This window comes from Oreochromis aureus, linkage group 7, assembly GCF_013358895.1.
Source record: "Oreochromis aureus strain Israel breed Guangdong linkage group 7, ZZ_aureus, whole genome shotgun sequence".
Classification (NCBI taxonomy): domain Eukaryota; kingdom Metazoa; phylum Chordata; class Actinopteri; order Cichliformes; family Cichlidae; genus Oreochromis; species Oreochromis aureus.
The window spans coordinates 44,716,011-44,740,403 of record NC_052948.1 but is presented as its reverse complement, the minus strand read 5'-3'; the positions used below and the strand labels follow the sequence as shown (position 1 = coordinate 44,740,403).

Below are 24,393 nucleotides of genomic sequence, written 5' to 3'. Positions count from 1 at the left end.
ATTCAGGTGTTCTTGTTTTCATGCTGATGCGTGCTCTGATAATCTGATAGAAGGATTTGCTTGTGGGTCTTTTAAAGAAATATTAAAGTATTTAAAAAACAGACTTTTCAGACATATAATTTAGATGGAAGTCTTTTCAGAGAATTTTAAGTAGATTACTATTTATTTTTGTTTCAGGTTAAAGCAGCAGAAGTTGAATCTGACCACTGCGTCCACTGCCAACTCCCAAACTAGTGCCAACCCCACTCAGTCTTCTGGCTCATCATTATACACTCCCTCCCTGCCCAAACACAAGACCAGTGACAAGACAGAAAAGGGTGACAAACAGTCCAAGAGGCCAGCTGTTATTCCTTTCCACCATCGTCTGTCTGTCACACAGGAGAGTCCTCTGGAACAAGACTCTCCAGGAGGGCCCCAGCTCGGTGGCCTCGTGGCGCTGGATCCACCCATAGAGTCCCTGGCCACTCTGCCAACCTGCAAGTATTCCAAGCCCCACTCCAATGGCAGAAAAGCCCCTGAGTCCCTTCTCCATTCACCAGTATCTCCACTTCCACCCACTCTTAGCCCGCACCCCCGGGTACAAGACCCAGAGGCTATGGATGGGCCTGTGGATATGCCCGTCTGTCAAGATGGTGCTTCAGGATTGGGGGTGATTACTAGCGAGACAGCTGTGTATGCAGCTCTGCTGAGGCAGAGGGAGAGCGGGGCTGGCTGGTGGAGAGGCTTCAGGACTCCCAGGACTGATAAGACTGACTTTAGACCCTCTGAACTCCCCATTGATAAACTAGAGGAAGTGACAACAGACACAACCATCGAGGGAGCTTCGCTTAAAAGGTAGGAGAGTTGCACCAGTGTTGGGGAAATAATATTTGGAAGTATACTGAATATAATACTGGGAATTTAGTGCATTTGTATGGTACATGAGAACACAGAAGAATAAACTTGTTCTTTTGTCTCCTTTAGACTATACGCACAGGCGCACAAGAGATTTAAAATCTCAGAGGAGCGAGTGAGGGAACACATCCAAACTTTGGGCCTGTTCCAGCAGCCAGGTGTGGAGGCACTTCGGGATAATGGGGACGATCCCTATGACTTTAAGGAAGGAGACATTGAGTACACTTTCTCCACTTCCAAGAGATTAAAGGGTCAAGGGCGAGAACCAAGCAAGAAGGCCAAGGTAGGACAACACACAGTTTGAAAATACAAATACCAACCAAAAAAGTGGATTCAGGAAAAATGTAACGTGGTTAAAATCAATATTTATCTATTAATTATGGATTGCATGACCACTTGTATGCAAGGAAGTCTCATAGTAGCTTTGTTGTTTAATTTAGTTTTACAGTTGCCATCAATCGTGCTGTAACAGGTAATTGTTTAGAGTAAAAAAATAAAATAAATAAAGCTATCAGTCTTATCTGTCCAGTCACCCAAACAGCAGACATAGTTATCAACCAGGCCTGGGCTTTCAAAGGTCCAGCCCAGGGGTCAAAACCAGGCCATCCATTCCACTTTGCAAAATGTGACTACTGCAAAGATGTAAAGTATAAATGTAGATTTTCCTCTGGGTTTCAAGCTTAAAAACTGATCACGTCATGAAAGTCCAAACTGAGTGTCCAGAGATCTGAATCATCGTCATTTTTACAGCCTTTGTACCGACAAAGACTCCTGACCTGCCATGCTACACCAAAATAAGTAATAGACACACCATAAAAAAACCAAACAGAAAATTGTGTTTCTTTTCACTATAAATGAATTAATAGAGAATTTGCTATTTTATTCAGTATGGGTCTACAGTGAAAAAAGGGCATTTCCTTTAAACACTTGTTAACACTAAAAAAAGTTTATAGGTTATAGTCTTTATAGGTTATTAGTAGTCTAGCCTACTTAAGTTCAAATTTAAATATATGCAGCTCATGTAGTAAAATGAGTTTAACAGCCGTGAGCCAGAGGGTGAATATAACAGAGCATTTAGCAGCTAAAGACTTGGATAAGCCCCTAGTAGGGTGGACAAGTCAAAAAAAGCTAAATGGACAGTGAATAATAAACTTTAACCCATCATGTTGTCTATGACACACTTAAGTAGGTTTAATTCAATTCAATCCAATACTTTCTATTATAAGGCAAAGACTCTACAACAATACAGAGAAAACCCCATCAATCACATGACAAGCACTTGGTGACAGTGGGAAGAATAAACTCTCTTTTAACAGGAAGAAACTGACAGTTAATATTGCAAATGCTAAAATGCTAATGCTTTGTGTTCTTTGCTACAGAATGTGGCATTTTATCAGGATAAGGCATTTTGCAGCACAAAGCGTACATTATAATAATGAAGTGAGGCTCTCGACATATTTTACTGAAACTGTGCTGAATATAACCTGCGAATGTTTTCATTTTATTTGAATCCCTCCACTAGGGAGAAGAAATCACCAGCAATGGAGCGTTAACTGATGGAAAAGATGCTATGTCCATTTTTAACTCTGCTCCAAAATCAGGTGGGGGGTCCTAATCACAGACATAAACATAATTTACATATTCTACAAAACAGCAATTCATGTCACACGTGAGTATTTTTGTTCAGTCTAACGATGTTTTGTGTTGTTTTAGACGAATCAGGCCAGGACGACGGAGCTGCTAAAACCAATCCCTCTCTGACCAGAGAAATAGATCTAGTGGTCAACATCTCTGATCTAGACAACATACTTGATGAAGACGATGAAGAGCCGGGGGTAAAATATAATGTTTTATCTATATTCTTGTAACAGTGTTAACAGTGGTAAGACACTTTGTAGTGCTAATTTTGATTTAGATTGAAACAAACAAACAAAAGAACAAAACTCCAAATATCATATTAGAAAATAAACAGTTTTTTAGTTAAAGATTTAAGAATTTTAAAGTATGAAGTATTTTAGTAATATAACTTACCCTGTAATACTTTCTAGACTGTTTACCCAAACCAGCACTCAACTAAGGTACCAGTGTCAACAGAAGATCGTCCTATTGGAAAAGAAGGAAGAGTTGCAGTACCTTATCCATCAAGTGAGTCACTCTGATGAGTATCTAGTCTTAAAATCTCAAAAGCTCCCTCGAGTAGTAGTTTGGTGTTAAATATTCTAAATTCCGCTCACCATCTATTTACCTCTCCCTGCTCTCTGTGTCTCTTTGTCCATCTCTTTTTCTTTTCAGCAGTAGCAGATCTCCAGCGGATGTTTCCCACCCCGCCTTCTCTAGAGCAGCACCCAGCCTTCTCTCCCATCATGACGTATCGGGACACCCCGAGTCAAGAGCCCCCCGCGCCCACTGGACCTGCTGACCACCTTCCTACAGCAGCCTCCACCCAGCTGATTGAACACAGGATGGAGGTGGAGGATGACATTGGTAGTCCCAGGCAGGAGGATATCAAGGTGAGGAGAAGCGGTAGTTAAGATTATTAGATCTGACACTCTGAATTGATCCCTGGTATAAAAACATGTCATTAGCTTTTTGCAGCAGGCGTTAATTTAGAAAAGTGCACAGATGGATGGAAATAAGATAAATTGTCCATTTTACTTGTTATTATTTAAATGTCTGACTCGGCTGACTTGGCGCTAGCTCATATCACACTGGAAGTGTTTCACTAATACCTTTTAATGTTAGAGAGCTGTACTGACTGCAGGTTCGGTGAGCTGGGAATGCTAATCATATGCATTATGAATGCATTTGCTCCGTACTGAGTGCATCTTCTTGACAACACAAGCAAGTTACTCAGAGCAAATCATATTGTTAGAGCAGCTTCGATATGAGAAGGAAGACTGAAATACATAAATATTAGATTTGAGTGAATATGACTTCATGATGAGTTGACATACATAGTGATCTAAAGCAGATAAGGGTTGTCATAATCCTGCTTTTTATGACATGTTATTGAATGTTTAAACGTGTGAATAATTCAAGGAGAACATCTGCTTTTAACAGTTTCTTAGAATCCTAATGCCGTCCCTAATGCAAACAGAAGACTTGAGCACTGAGGAATATCTTGCTAACATATCAGTTACGCAGCTAAAGCTGAGAAAATGTCACTGTTCTGTTTGCTCTAAAAAACATATTAATATGAACATGGGTAGTGTCCCCAAGCCATCCTGTTGCTTTAAATAGTCAACAGAGTACCACAGACAGGAGATGTTTGCTAAAAACTGCAGTTCTCTGCTCTTTCAAGAAATTTTTTATGTTTTTCAAGAAAATTAGCAGATTGATTTATGCCTGTAGACTCTTGCCTCCCGTGACCCTGAAATGGAGAAGCAGAACTGAACTGGATGGATGCATTAATTTTGTGGAATCACTGGTTTATTCATTTCAGTGATTTTCAGGAGGTATTTATAATTTGAAAATCTGTGATTAGTAGATAAGCAACAATTTTGAAACTCAAGGTAGGGACTGCTAACGATGCTGGGGACACACATTCAATAATGTGGTCACTGAGTTGTTTTTTCCAAAAATCTGGAAAAATACTGTTATAGTTGATTTATTTGCAAGCCTGATTTCTAAATAGCCTTTATAATTGCACCTAGAGTAGACAGAAGCTTTTCCTCAACTTCTGCTCTTTAACAACATAACATAAAATAATAACAAACATTTATTCCTCTCTTTGTCCAGCCACTGATAGGCTCCTCCATGTTTGCTCCACTACCCTGCCTACCCAGCCAGAATCTTCCACCACTCAAGATTCCTGAACAGTGTTATTACCGTCCTTCCTGGTCCTTGTTGCCCAAGATGGAACATTTCCCCACGGTCATGCATCCCCAGAATTCTGCTTTCACCAAGGATGGATACATGTGAGTAATCAGTTATCACATTAGAGAGTGAAACGACTTTCATCTTGTGCTTGTCTTGTAATTGTAAATCACTGTTTAAAATAGTTTAAAGCTTCTGAAATTAACTAAAGCTGTCAACAGAATGCAAAGACACCACAACTGTTTTGACTTTATGTGTAGAACATCTGTTTATTGTGTTGGAGAGAATTAGGGCCCAGCTTTACTTTCATGTAGTTTTAGCTTGTACCTGTCACTGTAACCTTTATTTACCCAGGCTGGTCATTAATAACACATTCTTATTTACAATGATGGCCAGGCAAAAAAAGAGGGTAGTTTAAAGAAAAGCAGACATCCAAAACATCTCAACACTGGTGAAACGCTGCCCCCTGGTGGCAAGGATTTTAATCTACCAAGGATAATTAATGAGTTCATTTTAAAGGTTTTTTTTAAGCATGCAAGTCCTGAAAGGATGGCTTGTGGGCACTTTTTAGCCTCACTGGAAAGAGTGTAGTGCTCTAAGCATGGTATCACTTAGTTTGAGGATTTCCTTTTGTGTTTGGAACAAACTGCACGACCTTTAAGAGATGCTCTCCAGACAGTTACACTAATCTTGTTTGTCTCGCTATTTGTTTGTGTTTTTTCGATTCTTTTTCCAGAAATATTCCAAGTGTTCCCCTCGCCGACCAGGACTATGTGCAGATGAGTGGAGCTACTGCCTCTACCAGTATCACTACTGGCATCCTCCCATCTCCTGCCACCCCACGCTTCTCTGTGCCCACCCCAAGAACTCCACGTACACCACGGGGTATTAACACCGCAAGCTCTGGACAGGGTTCAGTAAAGCAGGATGGTACTGAGCTTAGCTCACCAGTTTCCACCCCTTCTACAAGCCTGCCGCTCAGCTCTGTAGAGCCCCTAGCTCGGCCGGGCCCGTCTCTGCCTGAGGCCCACAGCCTGTACACAATCCTCCTGCTCTCAGACTCTGTCCTCAGTGTCTTCAAGGATCGCAACTTTGACAGCTGCTGTATTTGTGCCTGCAACCAGAATGTCAAAGGAGCAGACGTGGGGGTTTATATCCCAGATTCAACTGGTGAAGATCAATACCGCTGCATGTGTGGCTTCAGCGCCATCGTGAACAGGCGACTGGCCCTCGGAACAGGCCTCTTCCTGGAGGACGAGCTCGACATTTTTGGTCGAACCTCCGAGGTAGGGCGAGCAGCTGAGAGGAGGTTAGCACTTTCCAGACGGGACCCGACTATGGGAGACTCCAAGGCCAAGCGACCGCAGGATGCAGCGCCTGCCTCTCCTGCGGTCATGGTCCTTTTACAGGAACAGTGCTCCCACCCCATTTCTTCTCTGGCTTCACTTCATCTCCCCCTGAGCTGCTCCTGCCACGGCCGCAAAGGGGCACTCCTCCAGAGCTGGATGTCTGAAAAGCAGTGGGCAGATGGGAGTGACGCCTGTACGGCCTGCTACAATGCTTTGGAGCAGGGACTTCAGTACGTGGATAACCCCACAGGAGGGAAAGTAGATCTATCTGTTGTCAGAAGTACCGCTCTCCACTCCTGGCCTCACACTAATGGTAAGAATTGTGGTCTGGCTTCTAAAGAGTGGATAAATAATTATGATAAAATCCCTTAAATTAAGATATTTATTATGCATGCTGGGCTGCTTTTATATGTAAACTATGACGTATTTCGTATTTCTTTATGTATTTCTTTGTTTCTCTGGTGTTCAGAATCTTGTTAACGCCTGTGCATCTGTATACTTTCTGTGTGTGTATGTGTGTATATGTGCGTGTGTCTCGAAAGTGGTGGATATGAGCATGTTGTCGTCACAGGATATGGTGCGTATGCTGCTGTCTTTGCAGCCTTTCCTGCAGGATGCCATCCAGAAAAAGAGAACAGGACGGACCTGGGAAAACATCCAGCATGTTCAGGGTCCGCTCACCTGGCAGCAGTTTCATAAGATGGCAGGGAGAGGTTCTTATGGTGAGTCAGTGCATTCTTAGTGTTTGCGTGAACAGCTAGCGCTTTGTGTTGAATTTTACCTGTATATTTTGTGCCATAATATATATCTTAAAGATATCACAATGTTTTCCTTCCTTAGGTTCAGAGGAGTCTCCGGAGCCCCTGCCCATTCCTACAGTGCTGCTGGGTTATGACCGGGAGCGGGACTTCTTGGCACTGTCCCCGCTGGCGTTGCCTTTCTGGGAGAAGTTGCTGCTGGAACCTTACGGTGGGCAACGAGATGTTGCTTATATGGTGGTTTGTCCCAACAGCCCCTCGCTTTTGTCTGCTGCCCGATCCTTCTTTCTGGAGCTGAGTGCTGTTTATGAGGTAGGAGATTGAACTCCCAATAAGAGCCACGGTCCGATTTCAACTCATTTGTACATACTTTGAGACTTTCATGTCCTTTTCCCAACTCCTATTCCAGACATGCCGTCTTGGGAAGCACCGTCCACTGGCCAAGGTGTCCAGAGATGGCATCGTGCGCGTGGGAGAAGATGTGGAGAAAGAAAAGCTGGAGGAGCTGGATGTGGACCAGTGGTTGACTGGACCCTGGGTTGGACAGCAGCACACTGACAACCTCAACAAACTCAAACTTTATGCTTATGCTTGCAAGCAGCAGCTTGGTGAGAATCACTGAACAGAGTAAACTAACTGGATCGCATTAGCTCTGTTTTTGAATCTGTATATTTCTTTATCTTCAGTGAATGAAGATGAGCATGTATTCTTTTTATCGCTTTCAGGCCCCCAGCTCTCTGCCCTGCCATTGGACAGCAGTCTTCTGTTACCTCCCAAAGCCCAGCCGCCTGTGAACAACACATCCTCAGCTCAGCCTTCTTCTTCCACTCAAGAAGGAGAACAAACTACAGGTGGTGCCAGTTCAGTAAATGCTTCAGCCCCAACTGGAGCAACCTCAGGCCAGACAGAAGAGACCCAAGGAGGAGCCAGTGACTCCAAAGGACCTCCTAGTTCCACCCCACCAGCCAACACACCAGCAGAAAACCCTGAACTGTAAGATTAAGAATGATTTAAACATCTCAGCTGTTGTTCCAGCTCATTTACACTGAAGCTTGTGTCCTCTGCTCTTTTTTCAGCTCTTCCGAGCAGTCTAGAATTGGCATCCCCACTGTGGCTGACTCAGTGGACAGCCATGCCAACCCACCAGCTATCGTTATTTACATAGTGGACGCTTTCCTGAGCTCAAGCGGAGCGAGAAACGATGGAGGGGAGGAGGAAGAAGGTGACGAGGTAGAGTCAAGTAGCATTTGGCTGCTAGGGCTTCTCCGCTGCTACACAGAGATGCTGCAGACACTGCCTGAAACAACAAGACCCGCACTGGTGCTACAGGTAAGAAAATAATTGCGAGGCAGGAAGCAGAATTTACTTTTGATCGCCATCCTCAACATTTCTTTGCATCATTTGTATTTTAGGTGGTGCCGTGCCAGTATCTCCTCCAGCCAGCTAGCGGAGAGAGCCATTTGTACCTGCAACACCTGCGCTCCCTGGCCTTCTCTTGTTACTCTCAATGCAGGCGTCTACTACCCCAGCAAACACATATCAAGTCCCTGACTGGTTTTGGCCCAGTTTCCACTGTCAGTTCGGTACTTAAGAGTCCAGAGGTAAGCACGACAGTTCAATGATATGTTTTGGTTTCAGTAACTGTAGTATATTCACTCATATATATATATATATAATAACTTCCCTTTTTAATAAAATCCTAATTGTTTAATTTAGCACCCCAGCCCACTGCAGCTGTACACTCCACCCTTTGTGCTCGGTCCGAGCCGTCCCAAGCAGCCAGAACCAGGAGAAATATGGGCAGAGCTGCCTCCCAAATACAACGTGCTCTTTGTAGGATACTGCCTGTCACATGACCAGCGTTGGCTGCTTGTTTCCTGCACTGACCAGCAAGGAGAGCTCTTGGAGAGTTGTATCATCAACATTGATGTGCCCAACAGGTGAGAAATGGTTTCAGTGAAAGGCCTGTCCTGTCATAGTGTTTGGTGTGACATGGTGGTCCGATCTTTCTAGCATTTTTCATGATTTCATTCTCACTTCAGAGCCCGCCGTCCTAAGGTGTCAGCTAGGAAGATGGGACTACAGAAGCTGTGGGAGTGGTGCATTGGCATCATTCAGATGACATCACTGCCATGGAGGATTGTTATTGGTCGATTAGGCCGACTAGGCCACGGGGAGCTTAAAGGTGAGTGACGCAACTCATTTTCAGTTCTTTCTGATAGGTTATCAGCAGAGGAAGTATAGTGTGCAGTAGAATAGTGTTTGTTGCAAGATAGCAGTAAAAAGTCTTGAGGGTTAATTTAGGGACTGACCTTTACTCTTCATACTGTACATCTATCAATATTACAGTGCTGAAAAAAATGAAATTGATCATTAGAAAACACATCAGATCTCAATGAGAGAAAATATCTATTTGTAATATCTATAGTGATATGGACTGGGCAATGTGTTAGGAATGAAAAGATGTTCAAGGCCTCCACAATCAGACCTGGACCAGGACATCACTGAGCTCTGGTCATGCTGAATGATGTTATAGTCAGCCCAACGTTTCACATCTTTCACATGTACTCAGGGTAAACCTGCTCTCTGTGGAAAGCACAGGGTGCCAGTGGTGTACCTGCCAATTCTGGTACTCTATGGGAAATGCCAATCATGCCCCACAGGGAAGTGGGCACGGGCTCACTAGAGAACGTCAGGCCCTCAGGCCATCCTCAGGAAGTCTGTTTCTGATTGTTTGATCAGAGGCGTTCATATCAGTGGTCTGCTGGAGGTCATTCTCTAGGGCTCTGGCTCTGGCAGTGCTAATCCTGTTCCTCCTTGCACAAAGTAGTAGATACCAGTATTGCTGATGGGTAAAGGACCTTCTACGACCCTGTCCAGCTCTTCTAGAGTTACTTCCTTTCTCCTGGGATCTCCTCCATGCTCCTGGGACTTTGTTGGGAGACACAACTGGAGAAGTTAGGGTAGCTATGCAAAGTCTTTAGGGTCCATGTATCACCTCATGCCACCAGTTGTGACACGGACCCTAGCCTAATGCAAAACTAGTGAAAAAAACAGAAAAGATGAGGAGACAAAAAAATGCCAGAGGCCTCCACCTGTAAAACCATTCCCGTAGGGGTTGTCCCATTGTTGCCCCTCTAGTGCGCCTGTTCTTAAATTCATTAACAGCAAATCAGCTGAAACTGATCAACAACCCCCTCTGCTACTTAACAACATAAATATCCCAGAGGTTTAACTGATGCGACGCTATACTCTGAATGAAAAGTGTTCCTTTAATTTTTTGAGCTCCATATAATCCACTGAAAGGACGCTGGGACTCAGTGGACTTGCTCAGTTTCTGGCTTTAAGCAAAGACAACTGGGCCATTCAGTCAGCACAGACTTCTCTGATGAACTCTTCTTTTATTCTTTTATTGTAATTTAATTTTCTGACCTTTTCAATGGAGAGTTTCGTGTTACCCACCTGTACTGATTACAGATGTAGGCATAGACTGGTGCACAAACACACGTGCGCACATAGAGACACGTTTTATAATGGAAAGACATTTCATAACTTGCTCTCTCTTAAGACCTTTGCTTTTCATGCTACATCTCTATATCTCCCACTCTTTCTCTCTTACTAGACTGGAGTTCACTCCTTGGGGAGCACTCCCTCCACTCAATAGGACGCCAGCTGAGGGAGGCGTGCCGCATGTGTGGGATCTCAGCTGCTGACTCTCCAACAATCCTCAGCGCCTGCCTGGTCGCCTTGGAGCCACAGGGCTCCTTCGTGGTCATGCCTGGTAAGTAGCTCACCCACTTTCGCAGTTAGCATAATAAATTATGAGTTTAGCTGTCATGTTTATGGCCGTGGCACTAATAATAGCGGATACTTGAGCATTCAGACATCACAACAGTGAGAGTAACAGATTAATAACAGAAATTTATTGCACCAGTGTGCAACTAAGAAAAAGTGTACATAAACAAATGTTTGTATTGAGCTATAATAAATAATTACACATGTGCTGACCACTTCAGTTTAATAGCTAATAAATACAAGACATAATCTGAGTTTTCCCCTCACCTTTTGTGTGTTTCTGTTTATGCGGATCCAGATGCGGTTACCATGGGCTCTGTGTTTGGCCGCAGCACTGCTTTGAACTTGCAGACCTCGCAGCTAAACACACCTCAGGATGCTTCCTGTACACACATTCTAGTCTTCCCAACTTCTTCAACTACCCAGCTGGCGTCCAGCTCCTACCCGACAGAAGACAATAATGGTAACGCCTCCCAGGATAGCAGTTATGCTAGAGTAATAAGATTATTTAGCAGTAGACCTTGAACAGTTCGATAAATACAATGGTATTTTTGTACCAACAGGTGGCGTCCTTGTGCTTTGAAAGTCACATTGAAAATAGTTTTCAGATATGTGCTGCTGTGTGCTTTGAGTAGGCTTTTAATGACCACAGATAGTTGATGTTATGATGAGTAAAGTATGCATTTACTTTACTTTTTCTCCTCAGATGACATGTTTGATCTTCCCTTTCCTGATGAACTGGAGAATGACATTGGCATTGGCATAATGCTGAACCTCCACTCTTCACCCAACACCTCTCCCGTGCCCTCGCCTGGGTCTCCATCTGGGATGGGAATGGGATCCCATTTCCAGCACACCAGGGTGAGTCAAGGTTCAGTGGAAAGAAAATGCAGAGGCTTGAAACAAGTGGCACCCTGTAACAAAAGAAAAAGAGCGACTGTCGTATATTTTAAAATGTAAACGAGCTGTGTTTACACATAACCGTTTTATTTCGGTTGAAAAATGAAGAGTTGCCTGTCATAAAATGCTAACGTACACAGTTCTGTTTAAGGAAGACAGCCCACAGCTGTCAGTGCACATGGTCAGAAATATAGCCTGTTGACAGATGAATAAATTATACAGGCCATGACCCCGGATTGCAATGAAGGTAATATTTATTTGCTGGCATTCTCTCTGTCTGCAGAGCCAGGGAGAGCGCTTGCTGTCAAGGGACAATCCCCCGGAGGAGCTAAAGCAGCAGCCGCTGGCTCTGGGCTACTACGTCTCCACTGCACAGGCGAACGGACTTCCTCACTGGTTTTGGGCCTCTTGCCCGCAGGCTGAGAAACAGTGTCCGCTTTTCCTCAAGGTACCCACAACACTGCAAATGAATGTAAAGCTTTCAGGATTAGAGACAGAGGGAGAAACTCAGAGAGACACAAACCTGAAATTTATTGATTTGTTTATAGATCCGTTTATAAAATCTTCAGGTAAACTTCAAAAAGTCATACAGATTCTCATTACAGTCAAACTTCAGTACTTTAAACTGCTTTGTGTTTCTTGCCCGCAGGCCTCTCTCCACCACCACATCTCCATAACACAGTCAGATGAGATCGTGTCAGAGAAGACTAAGAGGGCCCCCCACCCCTTGGATTCAAAGACCACCTCTGACGTGCTCAGGTAACTTCATTATGTGCATTAAATGCTAATGAAATCGACAAGCGTGATAAATTTATATGTTTCATATTAGCACCAACAATTCAGATGAAGGAAGATGCATAAAGCCTGAAAATATGAAGCCTTCTTCTTATAGTTCTTGAAAAGTTCATAATGATCACCTTTGGCAGATGTTTGCATATTTTTGTTAGTGTGAAGAATGAGTTCAGAATTAGGTGTGATCTCATAGACAAAACAGCAGTTACATTTTTTCCTCTTCAGCAGTTTTTACCTAGCGCCTCGATAAAACTGTGTATATTTTCCACTCATAGGTTTGTGCTGGAGCAGTACAATGCCCTCTCTTGGCTGACGTGTACCCCTGCCACTCAAGATCGCCAATCCTGCCTGCCCGTCCACCTGGCCATACTAGTCCAGATGTACAATGCCATCCTAAACATGCTTTAGCTTTTGTGAGACTTCCAGGACAGCAGTCAAAGGCCGAGGGTTAGCTTAATTTCTCCTGTGCCTACACCTCTTTCCGACCACCAGAGAGCACCAGAGCTCCTCTGTTGTATTAGGTAGACATGGATTGATGGCCAAATAAAGGACAGGACAAGCCAGACAATCCCATGCCTGGAATGTAACGAATAAAAGAAGAGCGAAATGTTTTCAACAGCAACGTCACTCAGCTGCGACGCAGTGGAAAGCCAGTGCAGGGTGCACCTTCAGAAATGGTTCTGTAAACATTTCGGGGAACACGGACAGATCCATCCCAACTATAACCCATTATATCCCACATGGGCAGCATGTCTTTGAGTGTTTGGAAGCATCTGTGGATGACTTTTACAGAGAAGCTCCGTACGGTTCTTTTTTTAAACACCCTCAACTGTCAAAAGGGACTTCTGTGCAGCGTCACATGACTCCACATGACGTGTTTTACAACCAGCAGAGTGACGTGAGATCACAAGCGCGTGTCTTTGTTACATCAAAGGTGTTTTTACATTTTTTTGTATAGAACTGAGCTCCTTGTGTCTCGGTTGCTGGTTGGTTACCGAAACGTTTACCTTCACTCTGAGAGGAGCAACTCCCACTCGCTCCAGAACGGGGGACTATTTGATAATGGCACTTTTTTTCCCCCTCGTACCTTCCAAAGTGTTGTAGATATGAACACGATGGAAAATATTTGTACAGTTGAGTAACACGTGTTGTTTATAATGTATGGCATACATTTACAAAGAATCAAGACTTATTTTTAATATTTAAAACAAGAAAATGAGAAACTTAAACAAGGCCTTTTTGTTCCCATTCGACCATTAATCGTCTTGGGATCTGAAATAAAAATTTGTCATTTTAATGCAGTTGTAAAGACGCCATATTTATACAAATTATATCATGTCATAGAATTTGATATATATACATATATATATATATATATATATATATGTGTACATACATAAATATATATTACCTCTTTCAAGCAGGCACTTAATGTTACTGGGGATGGGCACAGTCTGAGCATTTATTAAAGATGCATTTTAGTTTCTTTTTGTTTTCTACAGATGCTGAACATTTTAACTTTTTATTTAAGTTAAATTAAATTCACACAGGAGATACGCTATGAATTGTATATTTATAAAGTGTTCCTATTCTCCTAACAAAAACTTGAAATAGGCAATAAAAAACCACGGTATTGCGAGATTATGAAACATTTCCGAACGATGCTTTACTTTATTGGCTCTCCTAAATGATGTCAAGAAAACCATTAGAAAGGCCTGTCTCTCTTCAGCTTCCCTCAGTCTGCTCTTTGTTAGATTCCTAGCATGTTTGTATATACACTTTTCAGATGTGTTTTTTGGAGTTTCTTAAAGTTGTACATTTAATGCTGGTTGGTTTACTTTCACGTAATTCATATCAAAGTATTTTTTTTTCCCTTTGAGCTTTTTTTTTTTTTTTTTTTTTTGATATACAGTATACAGTGCAAAACTCATTTAATTACAGCCAAGAGGTTAAATTGCCAAGTAAGTATACACAAATGTACAAAGGCAAGTTTGCAAAAATTTGTTACATCTGTCATCACTTTGAATATCAAACAGATCCACTTTGGTGGGAGAGATCTGTTACTTTTACACTCTTTTTTTTAGTAAATTATTAAAACTCTTGCAAATGAAGTTGTGTTCAGTGTCCTTTAATACCGAATACTGCAAACTTCAGACTGTTTGTCATGTTTTTAAAACATTATTCCATACTATTCACACGTTTTTGGGTTATCCAGTTTATGGTTAAATGTAAACAAGTCCTGCATCTAAGTAAAGTTGTGTTGTTACATGTTATGCTACTGTTTTTTATTCTACTGGTGATATTTAGCTAGGCTTTTCATTAGGAACACCCTTTTGTCTTCAGAACTACCTTCATTCTTCGTGGACTAGATTCAACAAGGTGCTGGAAATATTTCTCAGAGATTTTGGCCCATATTAACATGATAGCATCACACAGCTGTTAAAGAAACCAGAAAGGGACGGACATGGTCAGCAACAGTACTCGGGTAGACAAGGATGTATTAAGCGCCCCAACATGTGCCAAGAATTACAGAGCCAAATTTGCTATGATATACAACCTCCTCCATGCATCCATCTTCTGCTCATCCAATTCGGAGTTGTGGGAGGTTGAAGCCTATCTGAGAGGCAGGATACACCCTGGACAGGTTGCCAAACTGTTGCAGGGCTACAACCTGAATTCTTAATGCGAAATTCAATGGCAGAGTTTCAAAAAGTCATGTTACAGGCTGACTCACAGTTGCACTTGCTGAATATACTTCTAAATTATTTAATGTGAATGGCTGATGACTATGTCTGCTTCATTTACTTTAATCATGCTTAGTTTAATTCAAATGCACATGTGCACAGAATGTATCAAAAGAAAAAAAAGGCAAGCAGTGGGTTCAGGATTCACCATTTACAGTAACTAATTGGTAAAGTAAGTGTGACTCTGACTAGGATATACATTGATTCAAAATCTTTTACGGACATAAATGCTGGCTGTAGGTCTGTGTAGAGCAACAGCTCAAACGTGAAATGGTGTAAACAGTGTGTGCACAGTAAGAGCAATCATAATTTGACAGCGTCATATAACAAGCTGTGAGACGAGCGCGATAAGCCTTTTATTGCGCTGCTGTCAAGAGGTGTGAATCATTGTTTTTCAGCATCCGTCTTTCACAGCACCCAAGGATTATCTAAGGCTGCGCAATGACAACAAGCTCTCCAGGCTCTTTGGAAGTAAAACTGAACGTGGAAATAAGATTACAAGTAACCTTTGAAGAAAGCGACGTTTACTGACTGGTTCATTAGAGCAAATGAAAATAACGCACGGTTCAGTGCTGATTGACTATCACGCACAATCTGCCCTTCCTGTTCAACAAGACGGTCGAGTTTTATAGTGTGTATTCAGCTCACACCTGCAAACACAAGAGCTGATTAAATTCCTTTTGTAAAAAGAATTAACGTCAATACGATTTTGTCACATTACAGAAGTGCTTTTTCTGCACGTCAACTGTCATGCGTCAGTGTTACTCAAAAACAAAAATGAACCGACGAAGGAAATGTCACTGTACCGTGACTTGAGGTGTGCCATATTAGACTTGCTAATGCGGCTGTGAACTGCTGAAAGTTGCTGTTCAAACCTGCAGGTTTGATGCTTTCTTTTATAAAGTTACATTTGTGAAAAATGCAGGATTGTGGGAGAGTTGGCTGCCTGTAAAGGTGCATGTGTGTATGTGTGCGCTTGTGTGTTAAATGTTGGGAAGGCCGTATGAAAAACAGTAAATACGTTTCCAGACAAGGATTTTTAAATTAGCTCATTGGATACATGTAATGATTCTAAAGGCTGTCCTCTCAAAGGGAGGTAAGAGCTCTGCTTTTTTTGTATGATCCAGAAGGGAGAATATGTGCCGACAAGAGAGAAAAAGAGATTGTGAAAGAGGTTCTATTTGACCATCAGGGTCACATAATATTGCTAAGTAAAAAAAAAAAAAAAATTGCATTTCAAAAGAAGCTAGAAAAGCATAGTGGACAACAAAACTAGAAAAAAAGTCTCTTTTTGAGGAACTGGGCAGCTCGAGGACATGGTGAATGAAAAAGAGCGAGTAGTTGAAAAGTAAAAGCCACTGAAGAGTCACTTGTCGTGGTGGGGCTGTGTAATGGCCATGACAACTGGAGGAAGTGGACTCTTAATTGACTGCAATGTGTTTTCCACAGATGGCCTATTAGGCCATGGCCATTCACCTGTTATCTGGCTTTCCAAGTGCCTTTTTGCAGCCAAATGGCCTACACACTGGACAAAGGAGGCCAGGGTCTGGTTTGACATAACATTAGTGCTACACAATTAGAAGTCAATTACATTTTATGTCAACAGTGCACCACATGACATCACAAGGTTGCTTAATAAAGACCTATTCTGGCTTGCCGTCATGAAACAGGATGCAGAAATAGCATTTTTAATTTGTATTTATTCCCTTTGTTTTTCACTTTTTGACTTTTATTTATATATATACTTCAACGTTACTCATCTCAGTACACACTGAATACTGAATACTAACAGCCATTAAAACATGTTTGGGGTATTACAAAATCTGCAGTTCCCCAAATTGACAGATTCAGCTATGTGTTAAGAACTACACAAACATGACTTTATTTGCAGTAAGTTATAGCAGCAGATAGGTGCTTGCAACCAGTTCCATTATATGAGAGCTCAATAAAAGAGTTCGCAAAGGTAATGCTGCTGGCTGACTCACAGTGTGCTAGCTGAAAATACTACTAATGTGAGTAGTTCATGTGATGAGCGAAAAATTGGGTACCATTTAAAGTTCACCAGAATGACTGATCATTATGTCTACTGCAGCTACTTCGCAGAGCACTGTTATTGCGCTTAGAGCAATTCAAACGTTCCTGTGAATGTGTGTCTTAACAAAAAATTGACCATTCTGTTTCCCAGTCCTCGGAAAAAAAGCACAAACAGTGCAGAGGTGCACAGAGAGGCCAGTGCTACAGCCAGCCTGTCACTGGAGATGACCCGTGAGAGTGCAGGGCAGAGCCATGTGCTGTTTTGACACGCTCGCTCCTTTTAAAGTGGAGGCAGCTGGCGGCTGTATCTTCACGCAGCTTTGTAGCTGCTACTTACACTACTGATCTTCCTATGGTTGAAGAAAGAAATGCAAACACACACACACGCACATGCGCACACACTCCTTGGATACCTTATTGGTCTGTCTGGTGTCTGTCATGGCGGTAGTCCTGCGGGGTTGGACAACGTGGTAGGTCTTATGTCTGCCTGGCTTTTAATATACCCACCAGGTCATGGAGGGTTCAGAGCACTACACGACTTGTGGGTGGTAGAGGTCAGGATTGCAACCCTCCGATGTGAGAATAATGAGCACTGATACAATCTCTATAGATGCTTTTCACCAAAACTTCCAGGAATGTTAATTTCGCAAGAACTATTCATCATTATCCTGCCGGCGTGTGTGAAGGTTTGCTCGGTTATTGATGATGAGATTAAACGACTGAATCTGCTGATGTAACAAAAGTGAGACTTTCTCAAATACTGCTTTTTGATGGATGAGTGCAAAAGCTACCAACCTGATAAAGCACTCTCTGAGGATGGGCTTTTTGGGAGTTCCTGAATAGGTTAGTTAAAGTCACATGCTGACTGTTCTGTTGACATCGATCCTACACGAGCTACAGATCATCATCAAGTTACAGTACATACAGCTGATGAATTTTATTTTAGTTTTTGAGGTTACGTTGCTTCATAAACTGTTGACACCAGAAAAAATGCAATGAAGGTGAGAACACATAGCAGGTTTTTTTAATTTTTATTTTGACCTGACACCTCTGCTGTCCATCAATAGTTCATAATCATGGGGAAGGCTTTTTTTTAAAAAAGCTCTGTTCCTCTTTATTAGATCGTAAGCATTCATTTTAATTAGTGCCCTCACTTTTCCTTTCTCCCATGCTCGGCCAGCTCCAGCCGAGCATATTGTCAGCCATCTTCCAGATGGCTCCAAGGAAATGCAGCTTTTGGCGCAGCTCACACTCATCGAAGAGCCATCAACAGCTTTTGTTTATGGGGTCCCCGCTGAAGCGACAGAACATCTGCCAACTCAGTACGGCAGCCTCTTTGGAAACATCTGATTTTGTCTGAATTTGCTTTCCATCTCCAGACTTTCCATTTGCATAAATAGTTTTTATTAAAAAGAGGCCACAAAACGAGCACACAGAGTTTGCAATTTCCCTTTCTGTAAATCTCTCACAGCAGGGCATTACATCCTTCAAGCCGAAGGAGAACTCCACTTAACACTTTAGCCAATCTAAACAGAGGAAGATAAAAGCTCTGTGGACTTCAAAGCAGTCCATGTGTGCGCCCCCTCTTACACACATCAAAACACTAGAGAGGACACAATCTGTCATTTATGTCGGGCATAAAAGTTTGAAGGACATTAATCCACTTGCAACTGCGTGCAACAAACAATCCAGAAAAGCTGAGCGGGGGCACGTAGCCTTAGGAGAAAACTGAGGATAAGGACTGTGCACTGAAGATTTGTGAGTGCAGAAAAATGGCAAGTGGGATTAAAGAAACCACAGATAGGCAGTAAGGAAAAGATGAACTCATTGTTTAGTAATATTCCTGGCACATCCAGAATTAGCTGGAAATATGTTTAAGTTTTAATTTAATCTGATATACTGCAAGATGTCTTTTTTTTAGCTAAGCTTGATAACAGGAAAGACTGCAGGGACTCTATTACGTTTCATTTGTTCTTAAGGTTTTTCCACTAATTAAAAGCTGTTATTACAACTTTAATTAGCAACGTTGACAGGTCAAACAAAAATTGAAATTGACATTCTGTACATTTGGAAACAAAATATCAATTAAACACATTCCATGTTGCAATAATTAAATGAGAACAGCCATTAAGCAAGATTATGCAATATAAAAGATAAAGACTGCATATATGTACCTGCAGCTGAGGAGTCATTGGTTATTCACAGGTTATAATCAGTAATTACAGGAAAGGGTGCACAACCTTTTTTGTCCCTTTTTTGGTGGTTATTTATTGGTTACAATATCAAAACTAACGCAGCTGTTGGCTGACAGATAACAGAGTGACAGCTATGAGAGTTTGCGTGGGCGTGTGACTTTCGCGTGTTTGGCTGAAACATTTGGCATTGTCACATTTTCTACACAAGTCTGACAGTCACTGATGATAAACTGTAATCTTGTAACAGATGTTTGCCATCAGTCATCACATCACAGAAAGCACTGCTGTTACTAATTTTTTTCAGTTGTTGACTGATAGCAGAACATTTCTCGAATGCTTTCATGATTTTTTTTTTCTTTTACAAAATCTTTTTCTGCACAAAAGCACATTGTGCGTCTGGCTGATTCTTAAAACCAATAAGCCATCGGACACTTCAGCCCCCACTTGGCATGGCGATGAGGCCCTATCAACGCCTCTGAGATGTAAAACACGGCCTCTCCAGGCTCATTGTTTCATTATTTCATTAATTATTTGACCTAATTATTAAGAGGAGGTTCCACTCAGCAGCTGCTATTGGCTGAGACATGTTTGAAGCTGCTGTAAACACGCAACAACGGCACACCTGGGACTGAATCACAGTGAATTTCAATGTTAGGTACGCTGATGGAAAACTGCCACTCACGCTGGTAATTATACACTCCTGTTTTGCCTAGCAACTGCAGTGTTTTCTTTAGCGACAGCCTATTGTTTCGACTGCATTGCTGCCGGTTGTAGAGTATCGTGCTTTTTAATCATTATTTAGTAAAATACAGTACAATGATGTAACCTTTAATTGGATGGTAAAGACACCGCTCTTAATTCAACCAAAGCTAAGACGTGCGTTATTAGTTTTTGTATTTGTAAGTGACACACACGAGCAATATGTTTTATTGTGTTTTGGTACATTCAGAGCTATTTTATCTGTATTTGTTAGAGCATGTGGATTAGACTGCTCGCAAAATGCCACATCTGCAAACGAGACATCCGTTTTAAATTGTGTGCGTGTTTAATATGTGGGACGATGTGATGGGACTTGTCTAGAAGGCACAACCAGCATGATTTGAAGCAGTGATGAAAGGTAAAGGTGTTCAAACCTCTTTCATTGCTCATGCAATGTCCTCTGTGCCCACAAGGGAGAGTTGTTAGTCAAGAGATCACAACTCAAGCATTTGCACAAAACATGTCCTGTGTGGCACAAAATATGTCCTCTGTGACACCTCCCGTCATCAGGAAGCATTTAGGACACGCAGATGACAAGCAGAGACATAAATATGCGTGCAAGAAAACACATAAGAACAGACAAAGTTATTGGAGTTAAGAAGAAATCACGATACAGACGGTGATGAAGACTATTGTATTTAAGGACAAACACATGCAAGCAAACAGCAAATGACGTTGAACCAGTTCTGTGTCATTACACACTGATCTGACTACACACGCACGCGAAAACAAAATCCTTTGAATCCTTTATTCAGATCCAAACGCTGTTGATTTATAGGTGCACTAACACTCCCTGTGTAAATGGAAGACTCCACGCTTTGCAGGGAATGATTTCATCCTATGACCTTTTGTCTTTACCTATGCAACCATATTTCCAGGAAAAAATAAATATAGCACAATTTGCAAGTTTGGTTTAGACCAGACTAAATGCAAACTTTCTTCTTTTAGAGGATCTGGGCTGGATTATGTAATGGCATGTTGGGCATGTGTCCAGGGGGCCACCACAGTTGTAGACTGTGGCAAGATCAAAATCATAAATAAATAAATAAACTTACTAGAATTTCATTCTCTTGTGTATGTATGTATATCTTTTCTATTGGCAGAATGCAGTGGTCCTTTTTCCTCTAGCGACTTTCTCCCCTACATTGCTAAGGATAGTAGTTTCTCTCAAACTGCTAGTTCCTGCAGAAAAAATGAATGAAACAAGCAGAAGTGCGGCTATGACACAAATGACAGAGGAAAACAGAAAACAAATGGATGTGCCACTTTGATGAAAACGGCCATTTTTGCCCTCCAGTGGAAGAACTCCTGCAGCTCACAACTGAAAAGGGAAGTAACCAGGAAAATTCTCTAGGGAATATTCCTTGAAATACGTCTTATTTTTCATATTTCATCAGAAAAAAACTGTATGTATTCTTTTTCTATAACCGGTCACATCCCAAAAGTGTGCTTTTCCCCCCAAAAACTCTCTGAGCTTTACTTTATCATTAATCATTGTTTTTAGCACTCATCTGGCAGCAGGACTGTGCACAAGTGTAGCAGATAGAGCAAAGTGTTCCTGGCAAGTGGTGCTGAAAGGAAGTAAAGGAGGAGATCATCAGGGTGACAACCAGACAGAGGGGCAGGGAGGAGACAACAACAGGTGTGTGTGTAAAGACAATAAAATTAAATACAGTGTTATCCTGTTAAAAATGTGAAAAAGCTCTGCCTGCTCCATTTTCCATTTCATATCAGACACATTTTAAAGATTTTAGTGAAACAGTGCACTGTGAAAGTTACTTTTCTTTTCCCAGTAAGCCACAGCGCTCTCTATTTAAAACTCTTCTCTGTATATGTACAGTATGCACATGTTTCTGTATGACATGTCAAACTATTGAAGAAATCAAAGGGCCCAACTTACACAAACTGGTTAGAGGCCACCAGATATTTGTACCCAGGGGTCTGTAACTTGATAATCCGGGCATGTGGAAGATGGTTACACAAAACTATCGGCTATTAATATTTATTGTGACGTTTATCTCATAGTGATTTTTATCCTTTAAAACCAAAACAATGTAAGTAAAAAGAAACGTCCTCTCTCTCTCTATTACTCTGTGTCTCCCAAAAACAAGAGAGTGGGATAAAATCAAGTGCCAAATAAATAAAAAGGTCTTGCCAGAGGCACTTACACTGCAATCTTCTGGAAATCATGTCTTAGCTCAGCTAGTCCACTCAAGTCATATAGGAGAATGGGCTGCGAATCAAAGCCAGAACTGCAAAGCCCTGCAGTCATTTGAAAGATAGGGAGTGAGGAACACATAATAATGATCCATTAGCTTTCTCTCTTTGCATTTTCTTAAGATCTGCCTCTTATGGTAAGATAAATCAGCTTACTAGCATGACTGAAACCGAGTCCATAAGCACGCGTTCCCGCTTCCCTCCTTTTCAGCTTCCTTTTGTTATTCATGTAGAGGATTCACAGTTGCATGTAAATCAACACTATTATGGTGGAGAAATTTGATGAAACACTCTTAGATCCAATATTGTGCCTGGTCGCCTTGATGATCACAACAACGGCATGCTGTCAAGGAACAGAGTCCTTCCCTGTGCCATGAGCCCTGTATGTGGTGATTATAATTACAATAACAATGTCAATATTCGTCCTTTCAAAACAAAAGCTCATTGGCACGGTGTCAGTAACAGAAAGAGCTGATCCCCTCTTTGGCACTTGAATAGTTTCTCTCTTGCTTTTTGTCTTGGTTTATGGTTTTTCTGGTTCTAATTTAGCCATCCTAATCATGAAAACATCGGCACGCTGCTGCTGGAGACTAAACTAAGAAGTGAAACGTGCCCCTAAAAATTCCATCTTCGCTCAAGTGGACCAACACAACAAGCAACATGCAGTAGACAGAGGCAGACTTCTCAGCTGCCAGATCAAATGGCAGCAGAGAGGTTCATTATTGGAGACAGACTGCAAACAGCTCTGCAGATCCCGGTTTTGTTGTGGTCGTCCCAGTAAGCACGCGAGGTGAGGTGCGCATCATTCTTTGTGTTCCCACTTTAGGGGAACACATACCTGCTTATCCTCTGACTTTTCACTCTTTACAGAAACATTTAGCTGTGTTGAATCTCTTTATTTTTTTCTTCTTCTTCTTCTTTTTTTCTTACAGTCCACGTATGAGGAAGAGTTGAATTGTGTAGGGTTGGAACATATCTCGGGGCATTCAGTTGAAGGATTGCTGTCTACATATTTTCTGCCATTTCATTCCCCATCTTCTGGAAGCTGGCAGCCCCTCGGACTGCACATAATTTGAGTCATCAGTCTCTATTTCTACGCAGCAGATGTTTCCCCATGTCAGCAGGCCTCCTGACAAAGCAAGATGGAGAACCCGCCTCTTTTAAAGTGTTGCACATGAGTCCCCCCTTCTCCCCTTTCTGTCGCTCTGCCCACACGAACCTTTGTGATCCCTTGGGATACTGTCCCATGTCCTATCCTGATAGTGGGGAAGCATATTTTAATCAATGCATGCGTTTGCACAGAAGTATGCAGGAGTGACACACAGGAACACAAAGACAGTGACTTATTGTATTTTTGTGGTTGGCTTGATGACTAATTTATCCTGAAACATAGACTGGGATCCTGGAACCGCTCTGAAAGCCTGGTAAGAGACGCTAATGGAAGGTGATTAATAGTCAACTGGGGCAAATGATTGCTATGATACTGGTATCATTACTGATGAAACGGTATTGAAATGGACATAATGGATAATCACATTTCTTTTGGTTACATAATTCCAAGTCAGGGTGAGAAGTCAGGGTGCAGGAATGGTGATTTGAATTACCCTTTTGTTTCAAACAAAAATGGTGCTGCAATATTGCAGCGTGTTTTGTGGATTTGCATTTTAAGTAGTATGCCATCTTAATTTAAGTACAAAAATGTACTTATATATACATGTATATATATATATATATATATATTTCACCTGTAATAATAAATCTAGTGTCATTATTGTGGGATATTTTGCAAGGCCTATAAGGTGGAAAGAAAGCAAAATGAAAGAAAGAAATGCCTTAAAATAAATTAGACAGTACTTTAATAGTGCGTACCTCTCCTAATAAATAAATAAATAAATAAATAAATATGTAAATAAAATTCGGTCGGGAAACTATGAGATTTTATTTTATTTTTATTCCATGACGTTGTGGTAATGTTAAACCGTGTCTAATTCTTCTAATTCTACATTTTGTTTTGCCTTTGATGGTTAAAAAAAAATTAAATCACGTTTAAGAGCGAAGTTTAGCGCACAGGTTTTAAGATTCTAATGTACCTCCCAAAGGTATTATTGTTGCACATTTTTTTTAAAAAAAAAGTATTAAT

General features: G+C 41.6%; 1 protein-coding gene and 1 long non-coding RNA gene across 5 annotated transcripts in view; both read left to right on the top strand.

Moving 5' to 3' along the window:
* Positions 1 to 14,577, top strand: part of LOC116334243 (mediator of RNA polymerase II transcription subunit 13-like) — an 86,024-nt gene extending 71,447 nt beyond the window's left edge. For 3 of the 4 annotated variants that reach the window (XM_039615212.1, XM_039615211.1, XM_039615210.1), the window contains 22 exons: positions 178 to 834; positions 964 to 1,177; positions 2,417 to 2,495; positions 2,608 to 2,729; positions 2,943 to 3,039; positions 3,187 to 3,404; positions 4,633 to 4,811; positions 5,447 to 6,372; positions 6,602 to 6,781; positions 6,900 to 7,129; positions 7,227 to 7,425; positions 7,543 to 7,810; positions 7,894 to 8,146; positions 8,230 to 8,418; positions 8,534 to 8,757; positions 8,860 to 9,002; positions 10,440 to 10,598; positions 10,911 to 11,075; positions 11,319 to 11,473; positions 11,796 to 11,960; positions 12,162 to 12,271; positions 12,580 to 14,577. In XM_039615212.1, coding sequence (XP_039471146.1) covers positions 178 to 834; positions 964 to 1,177; positions 2,417 to 2,495; positions 2,608 to 2,729; positions 2,943 to 3,039; positions 3,187 to 3,404; positions 4,633 to 4,811; positions 5,447 to 6,372; positions 6,602 to 6,781; positions 6,900 to 7,129; positions 7,227 to 7,425; positions 7,543 to 7,810; positions 7,894 to 8,146; positions 8,230 to 8,418; positions 8,534 to 8,757; positions 8,860 to 9,002; positions 10,440 to 10,598; positions 10,911 to 11,075; positions 11,319 to 11,473; positions 11,796 to 11,960; positions 12,162 to 12,271; positions 12,580 to 12,712 — 5,065 coding nt within the window. In that variant the 3' untranslated portion in view covers positions 12,713 to 14,577. The remainder of the gene's footprint in view (positions 1 to 177; positions 835 to 963; positions 1,178 to 2,416; positions 2,496 to 2,607; positions 2,730 to 2,942; positions 3,040 to 3,186; positions 3,405 to 4,632; positions 4,812 to 5,446; positions 6,373 to 6,601; positions 6,782 to 6,899; positions 7,130 to 7,226; positions 7,426 to 7,542; positions 7,811 to 7,893; positions 8,147 to 8,229; positions 8,419 to 8,533; positions 8,758 to 8,859; positions 9,003 to 10,439; positions 10,599 to 10,910; positions 11,076 to 11,318; positions 11,474 to 11,795; positions 11,961 to 12,161; positions 12,272 to 12,579) is intronic. The other variant, XM_039615214.1, reaches the window with a different exon arrangement.
* A 6,619-nt stretch (positions 14,578 to 21,196) lies between these two features.
* LOC120441176 lies at positions 21,197 to 24,034 on the top strand. Its single transcript, XR_005613851.1, has 3 exons — positions 21,197 to 21,678; positions 22,803 to 23,043; positions 23,186 to 24,034. It is a non-coding gene; the product is annotated as an uncharacterized LOC120441176 (long non-coding RNA).
* Positions 24,035 to 24,393: the final 359 nt, after the last annotated feature.